Raw genomic sequence first — 9,960 nt, forward strand, 5'->3', positions numbered from 1 at the left:
ATGCAGTCACATAATGCATGTTCAGCATTTTGTAGGTATTCTATGAACCTTTTGGCAAGCTACTGCTAGCTCACTAGAGATGTATTGGAGACCCCTTTGGCATAAGGAATGAAGTTGTATCATGAGCAAAGGTAGGCCCTGGAAGGCATCAGTATATCAACACAAATTGTCACATATTCATCATCCATGTGTTAAATTCTTTCCATAGAAACAGCATTTTTCCATTTATCTTCATATTACTTGATAAAGCATTCAAAAAAGGGTAGTAATGCAAAGAGAAACCATCTAAATAACTGAAAATAAACTGGTCGAAAATAATCATACTTCAACAGACTATTATTTCAGGCACAGAATGTTTATTGATAATGGAACATTGTACTGAGACATTAATAAAAGAAAAATGGTTTTTGCATTTCAAAAGCAAACAGTTATCATATGATTCACCTTTCTGGCCAACTACACATAGAATACTGAAAACACTAAATACAGTGGGCTGCCAGTTAATTAGGTGTGCATACCTCATATGCATTACCTTGATTCATTACCTTTTTTTTTTTTTAAATCTAGGTACAGCTAGAAGATAAACAGATTACCTTTTATAACAAGCAAGTGTATCCAATCAAGTAGTAGTTTGGATATTTTGTCCTCAGCCTGTCAATCAGTGGAATTGTATGGCACATGTACCTGATGAAATGACCGATTACTAACCAAATGCAAGCTAGGTGTGCCTAATATACTGGACACTCCACTGTATAATGAACAGCTTTGAACAGAATTTTCTACCCTTCATTTCTAAATGGGTAAACCTACTATAAAAAGTAACAAGTGACATTTCAACACACATTTTCTCAAGAGAAACTATCATCTAACCACATTTTCTGAAAATCTACAAATTAAAAAAACCCACAAAAAGTAGAATTAGAATCATAACCATGCTATTAAATGCCTAAAAGAACCAAACCAACAGAAATAATCAACTCAAAATATACACCAATTGAGAACATTGGTGAGACCCTTCTCTTGCTTAGTCTGTGGCTGAGTGAGTAAGAAGTTCAGAGGTCATATCTATGATATCTCTGAGGGGCAGCCCACTGAGGACACCATGACGCTTTGCCTGCAGCTCCAGCAAAGCGGTGACGATCTGCTGTCTGCCTATTTTCGGGTGGCGCTCTGTTAACTTGGCCATGATAGTGTCGAAGCTGCCCATAGTGCCATAGTGCTGTGGCACACAGGTGCCAGATGCAGTGGGTATAGCGCATATGTTGGTAAGCTTATCCAGACTGCAGCGGAACAGCTTAGAAATAAAAAAAAGAAAAGAAAAGAAAAAAACCCTTCAAGTGACTTGGATAATTTTATTTAAAATAATTATGTAATTTAAAATACTCAAGGGGGGAAGAAGTGTAAACTCAAATGCTTACATTGCAGTAACAAAGACCCTTCATTTTGCTCATTTTTGAAAATGTCTGTTGGGTTATACTCACCCTGGAGGCACGGAAGTTACTATTTGAGCTCTGCGGGATCAGCCATTTTCCTACAGACCCTGCTTTATGGGCAGTAGGAGCGCAGTCCACAAGTTGACCGCAGGACTCTTTGATGGTGACCTGACCATCTGTGGGAGGCTTGTGGATGTGTTCCACATGGAGAGTGTGGCCTTGAATGGATTGGCCATTCATCTCTCTTACCGCAGCTTCTGCATCATCAGGGTTCCTTACACTCACTACTGCAACCCTAAAGAAGCACAATTGCAGAAGACAACACAAAGCTGATCACATGCACAATTAGAATATAACCACCACTACACCTTTATGTTGATAGAATCATAACATCCTGCATTTAAAATGTTATAAAGCCTTACCTGGTATGAGCAAAATTGGAAATGGACACTTGATCAGTGTGGTAGTTTCCAAACCAAAGCAGCAGATCACCCTACAATCAGAAAATCACAATTTAATGTTATGCTGCCATCTGCAGATGATGTACATTCACATGGTGTCATACAGGACATGGCAAATTGAAGTAATTTCAGCAATCCTCCTCCTCACCTCAGTAACAGTGTTTGGCAAATTTGAGACACAAAGCAAGAAACACTGATCGAGCTCTCTGTTTGCATCCACTAAAACAAAATGCAAATAAAGTACATTAGAGCTACTTTCTAGTTTAACAACACTAAAATAAAAGTTTCATATAAATTGTTAACCATTTTGTTCCTTCTTTGAGTTCCCATGATCTCTCAGCTCTGGTTGTCTGTCTTCTTTACAACTGCAACCGGCATATCCCAGTTCTTCCTCGGCATCAAACCAGGAATCACTGCTGTTTAGGTCTTTAGGAGCACCTTAAATAGTTGGTATATAAATAATTTTAAATTTCTTTTATACCAGTATAGATTTAACACCATCTACATAATTTATAGTGCATGGCTTTTAATGCTTCTTACCATGTTTGGCATCACTAGAAACTCCTGGTGGTTTGCTTGAACCAGGCACAAGTTTACTTTTCTTACTGTTGACAGTTTCAGTCAATGTGGCAGAATCACGCTGTCAGTTTCATCCATGAGCATGGGAAGAATAAAAATCAAAATAAAAGACATTTCCCAGGGTTAGGGTTAGTTACTCACAAATGAATCTTATAAAGTAATCCAAAATGAAGTTCTCTCAGTTACCAACATACAGTACCTTACTACTGTACATCAAATTGAGAAACTTCTGCACTAATGCTTTGCTTGGAGAATCCTCACTAATTTTGAAACAAGCTGCTGCAAAATCAACCATCTTTTCAAGAACAAAAAACCCTAAAAATTCTGGAGGGACTGCTTTAACTTTTTTTTTTTTTTTTTTAAGGAATACTCACACAATTACATTTCATTACACACAAACAACTCAAAATATACCCCAAGAGCTTTTGTATTCTTGTTGACATGTCCGTGGTCTGTGGCGATTATTTTCAACACCTCAGCTTGGTTAGTCTGGCCCTCATCTTTAAGGCTACTGGCCCTTTTGACAGTCACAAACACAAAATATAAAAATAACTTGGCAGTCAATTACAAATTTCACACATAAGTGAAATCACCGATTTCATTATCTCCAGAATAAATTACTCTTACTTGAAGGAAGACTCAGGCAAATGGTCACTTAAAAATGCCTCATAAATCTGTAAGAAACAAAACGACAACTTTTATCAAAAGTAAAAGCTTCCTTTGGCTTTTTCCTTTCTTTATTCATGTGCACCTTGCATACCAAACATGGGCTGTAACACGTTGCAGCTGTTAATCTCTTTGTGTCCACAGACAGTGGCTTGAGATTATCCAGTGGAATCCCTTCCAGTATTTTCCTCTTCATCTTGAGGTAACTGTCTTCGAGGCTCTTTAGGGTCTGTGACATTGCATCAGGTACTGCTTCGATTCTACATAAAGGCAGGAACAATAAAAAAAATGACAAGGGGTTCCTTTTCTAAATATTTGGTCTGAATCCTTCCAATTTTGTATTTTACCCCTGAAGCGAAGTTTCACCCTCTTGTGAGGTGTAGAAACGCCTCCAGCAATGTTGCTGGCACATGGCAAACTGCAGAGCCAGTAGACGCAGCTCTGCCCATCTAGCACGTGGAACAGCACCACATCCACAACTCTTCTGCTGTTTGCTCCTGAGCCCTCCAGCACTACCAGGACCAATGGTGAATAATGCATTTCAAAACAATTAGACTTTGTTTATAGAAACTTTCCTCTAAATATTTAGCGAGGAATCTTCCGACTACAGTTCAAGAACAAACAGGTAAATCTGATCTTTTGAATTATGACTTGGACTGCAATCACATTTACAGCATCTAATTAGAGCATAAAAGCATTTTTCTTCCAGTGCAGCCAATGTTTCAGAGAACTGGAAATTGAAAGGTAATTGTGACAAATGAGTCTGAATCAGTCTAGTTGAGTCACCTACCTTGGCATTTTATCCTTTAAACACATTAGTTCTTCCATCATTTTAAGCTTCCCAAATTCCTAAAAAGAAAGAGATTTGAGTGTTTTAGCACATAATTACATCTCACTCATTTAGTATGTCAGCTACATTACCTCACAAAGAGCATCCAAGTCAGACATGTAGACTTCAGTAATGGTGCATTTCTCAGAAGTGGGCCTTTGAATTGTCTGTGTCTCCTGGTTAACAGGACACAAGTCAGTGCCAGTGGAAACATCTTGGTAATGCTTCACAAAGAAGTCCTGAGTGATTTCTGTTGCCTGGGTGGATGTAAAACAAGCTCTGAAGTCACTGCTGGCATCCACTGCCTGGCTCACACTGAGGGAGACAGCAGAGACCTTACACGTTTTTGTAGTTTTGACATTAGGCTCACCCAGGCTGGTGGAAGAAATGCACCCCTCATGTGTAAATTCACTCTCTTGAGTACTCTGACCAGATTCTGACCAGCTGGGATTAACACATGGAGGGCAAGTTGCTAGGCTTGAGGATTCTTCTTCATTCACACTATGATACTCATCTGCCTTTGTCTCACATTCCAGGTCATCCTCACTACTAAGATTTTGGCAATCCTCTGAGAGATCGGTCCACTCTGAGGACTGGCTGAGGAAGGATACAGAATCAGGAAAATTGTGTGTACCAGAGGTCACAGGCTCATAATTGGCAGATGCTTCAGTGCTGCCTTTAGTAGCCACAATGGAGGTATTAGTGACGTCACTCCACTGGGCAGATGTGTGCTCCACTGTAGTGCTGTTTAAACTGTAATACCCTGATAGAGTCTCCTCTTGAAGATTAGGAAAATCTGAACTGGAATCTGGCTGCAGAGGCACCTCATCATGATCATTACTTTGACTGTGGGCTTGCATTTCAAGCTCCCTGTCAAGCAAAAAGCTTGCTTGCGCTGACTGATCTTTAAACACTTGGAAAGCCTTGCCATCACAATGCACTCTTTCCTCCCACATCTGACACAACAGCTGGCGATCACTAGAGTTGTTCTGTGGCTGCTCTGGTTGATGGAAACTGTTTAAAAGCTGGCTCTGTGGGGCAAGCATACTATTTGAGATACTCTGCGGTTTATCAAACTGCTGAGAACTCCTCATTGCCATATCTTCACTGACATGTCCTTTGTAGAGATTCAGCTCCGCTCGTACGTTGTTTGGTAACAACTGAAGTGTCTTTTCTTCCTCTGCACATAGACACACATTTTATCTAACAGCAAACTGGACTAGAAATGAAACAGACGTCACATCAAACATCTCTTACCATGTACGCGAACATTTTCTTCTGCGTTTAGGATCAGCATGCTACAGCGTCTGCACTTTTCAGCACCAGATGGACAACTTGTGCCACAATTTACACAACGTGATACGCCATAAGCCTGTCTTGATCTAGAGAAACGTTATTGGAAATGACATACAAATAGAAACCCTTACCTCATTTCAGCACAGTATGTACAATTTCGTAAGCAAAATATGAAAAAATATATACCCATCAGGTTTTGAAGACATATCAGGTGCAGGAACAGGAAAGCAATTTCTTATAACTTGCTCTAAAAAGGTATTAAAAAACAAAAACTATACATTTTACTGAAAGACTTTAATCAGAATGACTACTTTAATCCTGTTTACTTACGCTTTAAATGAATAATATGTCTAGATACTTCAAGAGCAGGGTGTCTTTGCAGGAACTTAAGGAGGCCTCCTTCTTCTGAAAATAATGAGGCAGGGTATAATTTCTCATATCTTTTAAAACTGGATGCAAAAATAATGTACTACACAATAGGCACTTACATTATGCAGTATTTACTCTACCATCTTGTCCACATATTTGAAAAAGGTAGTATTGCCTCAAATGTAACACTAACTTTTTTTATTAACCAGAAGCAGTTTCCAAGTCGCTGGCAAAAGATGTCAAATGCACATAATGCTTTAGCAGAAAAAAGTGCATTCTGTAAAAGACTTCTTACAAGACTTACAAGACTTCTGTAAAATGTCTTGCGGCTCCCACCTTCTGCTGCATAAGCAAAGCTTCGACTGTTAAGTGAATTACATGTCCAACAGGGGATTGTTACTTGTGTTTTTGGATACAGTCCAGGTTAGTACCCAGATGTCCTTTTCATACAGATTCCTCATACGTCGACAGTTACTCCTGTGGTGGTATATTGACCTTACCCTGACTCTCAATACACCACAAAGACTCCTTGTCCTGGTCACAGCTACACATTAACCATTTGTTCCCTTTTGAACTTTGAAGGGTCTCCCATCATGCTGTGCGAACTGCAATATTTTCTGTACAGCTGATTAACGTTTTATAATAAAAAATGGTTGTAGAGTTGTGCATAAAATATGCAATTTGGGACATACTGTTTTATTTAAAATAAAATATATGAATATGAAGTGCTAATGAAATTATGTCCATACCTTGTATCAGTTTTCTGTCTTCTGGAGATATGGAGAGATACCAACTAAGCAACTTTGGATCAGTCAACTCCAGGAAGTAGTTCACTTTCACAAGATCATACACAGACCTAGAAAACATGCATTTGATACTACCATGTAAATTTCAGGTGTACTAATGAGGTGCTGCGTGTACTTATACTTAAAATAGAAAAGAGAAAAAAAACCCTACTTGTTCAGCAGAAATTTCCTTTCGTCCTCAACGAGAATAGACAGGCAACGATCCCAATAGCCTTGGAAGACATGCAAAAACTTATAATGTTAATGGGTGATCGAACAAACAACTGATTTGGTGAAATAAAGTAAATAAGTGTTAGTGAGAGTGACTTAATTAAAGAAATTGAGTAATAGAGGCCTGGCACTTAAAATGTCTTCCAACTAGGTTACATTTACTAATATTGATTTACTTCTAGTCCACTGTGATAATACTTTGACTTAATTTGGCCACAGGAAAACTCACCGGCCACGTCGTTAACAGCAAGGTACAGGTGCTGCTCAAACGGTATAACGGGCCACATAGCTGCAGGCACATCTACAGATCCGCGCGGGTCTGGCGCTAAACAAATTGGTACCATCACCGGAGGAGGATACCACATCTTCTACAACCCGTTTAAGTTTCAATTACCGAGTGAAAATGTGTGGTTATCAATTAAGCCTCCAAATTTGAGTAATGCTGCAAGTATTATCTGTTCTAACGCCCACTCAGTCCGTAACAAACAGCAAGAGGAGCTCAATTCTGGTTTCAACCTGCTCTGCACGTGCATGCGGCCTGATCACGTCACTGACCAATCAGAATCATGCAGCAATTTAGCGGTTTTAATGGCGAGAGCAATCGCAGTCCTAGATTTCCATGTGAAGTTCGGATCGTTTTACTGACTCGGATCTTTGAATCTCGTTCAGCAAAATGAACTAATCGTTTTTTCAAATCATTTCGTTCATTTCAGCAGAATATAAGTACAATGCTACGTGTTAATAGCCAATTACCTCGACACCTCCATTTACGTTGATCATATTTCGAACAAGACAAGGCCAAAACGAGACTGACAGGAACAAGAACAGCACTTTTTTTTATTTTTCATAAAATGTTCATTGCACATGTCTTTTGATAATTTTATATAATTAGTATTATTGATTGTAAGTGGTCACGTGATGAACGAACGACTCGGGCCCGGAGACTAATCGTTACTGTTTCCTCCACAGACTGCCTAGGCACGTGATATACGAACGAGTCGGGAGACTTGAATCATGTTTCCCTGTACATAACCCATAATACAAAATGAACGAATCGCTCTCTGAGACGACTCGTAGCTCACGAGTCATATTAATGAGTCGTTCAAAATGAACGAATCGTTCACGAACACATCACTACTCGACAAACAAGTTAGCTCTGTTGTTAAGAACAGTTATTACCAGCTCCCAGACTTATATTTCAATGACTTAGAAAAGGTTATTCACGCCTTTATTACTTCTCGTCTGGATTATTGTGATTCCTTATATCTGTCTTCCCCAATCCTAATAACACGTCTAGAGATGGTCCAAAATAAAAACCGGTACAAATAAACATTACTCCAGTTCTGTCCTCTCTTCATTGGCTCCCAGTTCACTTTAGAATAGTTTGAGATTCTTCTAATTGTTTTTAAAGCACTAATTGAGACAACTCTTTCATTATAGACCCAATTCATCCATAATCAGCACCTAGGTCCATTACGTCTTCTAAACAAGCTCTCCTTTATGTCCCCAGATCTCACCTTAAATGTAAAATCAGATATGCTCCTTTTGTTTATGTTAAAAAAAAAAAAAAATTAGGCTAAAAACCTATTTTTAGCCTAGCTACTAATCTGCTGATATTGTTTATTGTCTAATTGAATGCCTTGTGATTTTATGATGTGTTTGTACAGCACTTTTGGTCAGTGTATGCTGAATTTAAGTGTGCTTTATAAATAAACTTATACTTACTAACTTACAGAAAATTAAAATTAAAACGAGTTTAAATACTCGGTTTACGATGAAGTATTTACATTTCCGTAAGATAATATATTGCGGGGAAAAAAGGGTTATTGACCGACCACTTGCAAGTAGCTTCACAACGGTCATAACATTAGCATCATATTTGAACTCTTCTTCTTATCAGCTAAAATGACCATTACTTCATATTTTCATAATTCATATTTTACAATGTGCTAGCTATGTCAGATGTTAATCTGGCCAACGTGCTACCTTTTATATAGCATGGGCCTGGATAGTTATCTGTAGCTAAGTTAGTTCATTAACGCTGATTAATATCAGATACTCTTTGTACATGTGGGTCAAATGATGCATAGCTACCTACCCAGACGCTAGTTACCACGAGACATCTACCGATCAGTAGTTATGTTAGATAGCAATGGCGTCCATATACATTTATTGCAAGTTGTTATTACGTATGTTTAAACAATACGATTATATCAAACTAAGGCTGTGTTGGTCACTCAAGAGATACCGGCTCAGCTATTTTAATCTAAACAAAATCGTTGTTGTAATACTACCGGATGACCAGCAGAGGGGGTTGTTACATTAAAATAAACTGCTGAACGCTGTTGGTGGGAAACGCAAGCGGTAACTAATAATAACAATAAGCGGAAGAATTTAGCTCAATGTTGCCCGTGGGTTATGGCTAGGAAAAGACAAAATTCTGTAGACTGCCAGGGTGGGATATTATAGCCTGACCTCTATTATTACAGCTTGATTTGAACATCATGTTTGCCGGGGTTGGGTTCCTAAATGGACTTGAACTGGCATCATCAAAAAGTGAGGTAGGATGTAGAAAGGCAATCATTACTATTTATTCTGCAATCAACAGTAGGTTCACTATCACCATAAAAAGCCAGAGGAACAGGGTTTATTCTCACCCAGTGGTATAGTAATGTCAAATGTTTCTAGTGCTATGTTAAGAAAGGTTACAAAGTGAAGTCAATAATCACTTTGAAAAACAAAAATGCTTATCTGGTGCAAGTGTTAAAGAAATGAACTATTTTTTATGCTTTCAATGACCATTCTGCAGAATAATAATTCATATTTACATAATGAGAATGATCTTGAATTTAGTCTCGCTTTGAATTTACAAAAAAAAGTTTATTCTTTTACAGAAATGGGGCAGAATGAATAGAAATGACTTTATTGGTTGAGTAAGTAGCTCGGATATCAGTTGATTCATATTGCAAATATTGTGCTCGCATTGATTACTGAAGCTAGTTTTCACTTGGATTACTTTTGACAAGCTGCAGTCACTTTCTAAACAATGTTACTGTAAATTTCCTTGGAAATCATTATATAAAATTACACTGAAACTATTATATAACAATCTTGATATAGCGATAAAAAATAGAGCTGCAAAATTGAATAGGTAAAATGATGAGACAGATTATTAAAGCAATTTAGGAACACAATCGTATTATTGAACTTCATACGTTTCCTTTTCTCAAGTGCCCTCAATACCATACAGCCTCTTTTGCTATGGGATAAACTGCTGATGATGCAGGTAGACAGAGCCACCATATCTTGGA

At 38.2% G+C, this 9,960-nt stretch overlaps 1 protein-coding gene across 2 annotated transcripts; it reads right to left on the minus strand.

The window, feature by feature from the left end:
* Positions 1-365: 365 nt before the first annotated feature.
* rbm44 (RNA binding motif protein 44) lies at positions 366-8,887 on the minus strand. 2 transcript variants are annotated; one of them, XM_058392847.1, is made up of 18 exons: positions 8,748-8,887; positions 6,591-6,651; positions 6,383-6,489; positions 5,595-5,669; positions 5,451-5,511; positions 5,226-5,350; positions 4,061-5,148; positions 3,930-3,988; positions 3,487-3,651; positions 3,234-3,399; positions 3,101-3,147; positions 2,888-2,990; positions 2,435-2,534; positions 2,198-2,332; positions 2,043-2,113; positions 1,856-1,926; positions 1,482-1,728; positions 366-1,294 (listed from the first exon to the last, which is right to left on the minus strand). In XM_058392847.1, exons 5-18 carry the CDS (start codon positions 5,468-5,470, stop codon positions 1,025-1,027), a joined length of 2,667 nt encoding a protein of 888 aa, XP_058248830.1. In that variant the 5' UTR covers positions 5,471-5,511; positions 5,595-5,669; positions 6,383-6,489; positions 6,591-6,651; positions 8,748-8,887; the 3' UTR covers positions 366-1,024. The 2 variants fall into 2 exon arrangements, with proteins under 2 accessions (XP_058248830.1, XP_058248829.1); XM_058392846.1 differs by lacking the exon at positions 8,748-8,887 and adding an exon at positions 6,879-7,123.
* Between the last annotated feature and the right edge of the window lie 1,073 nt (positions 8,888-9,960).

The sequence above is a fragment of the Hemibagrus wyckioides genome, linkage group LG06, assembly GCF_019097595.1.
Source record: "Hemibagrus wyckioides isolate EC202008001 linkage group LG06, SWU_Hwy_1.0, whole genome shotgun sequence".
NCBI classification, from domain to species: Eukaryota; Metazoa; Chordata; class Actinopteri; order Siluriformes; family Bagridae; genus Hemibagrus; species Hemibagrus wyckioides.

What these genes read in the sequence shown, in the direction of transcription:
- rbm44 (XM_058392846.1), bottom strand. Translation starts at nt 7,014, where the DNA reads ATGTGGTATCCTCCTCCGGTGATGGTACCAATTTGTTTAGCGCCAGAC. An exon ending in ACATATTATTCATTTAAAGC is followed by an intron (nt 5,512 to 5,594) that starts GTAAGTAAACAG and finishes ATACCTTTTTAG; the next exon opens with AGCAAGTTATAAGAAATTGC. An exon ending in GGTGAAACTTCGCTTCAGGG is followed by an intron (nt 3,400 to 3,486) that starts GTAAAATACAAA and finishes GCCTTTATGTAG; the next exon opens with AATCGAAGCAGTACCTGATG.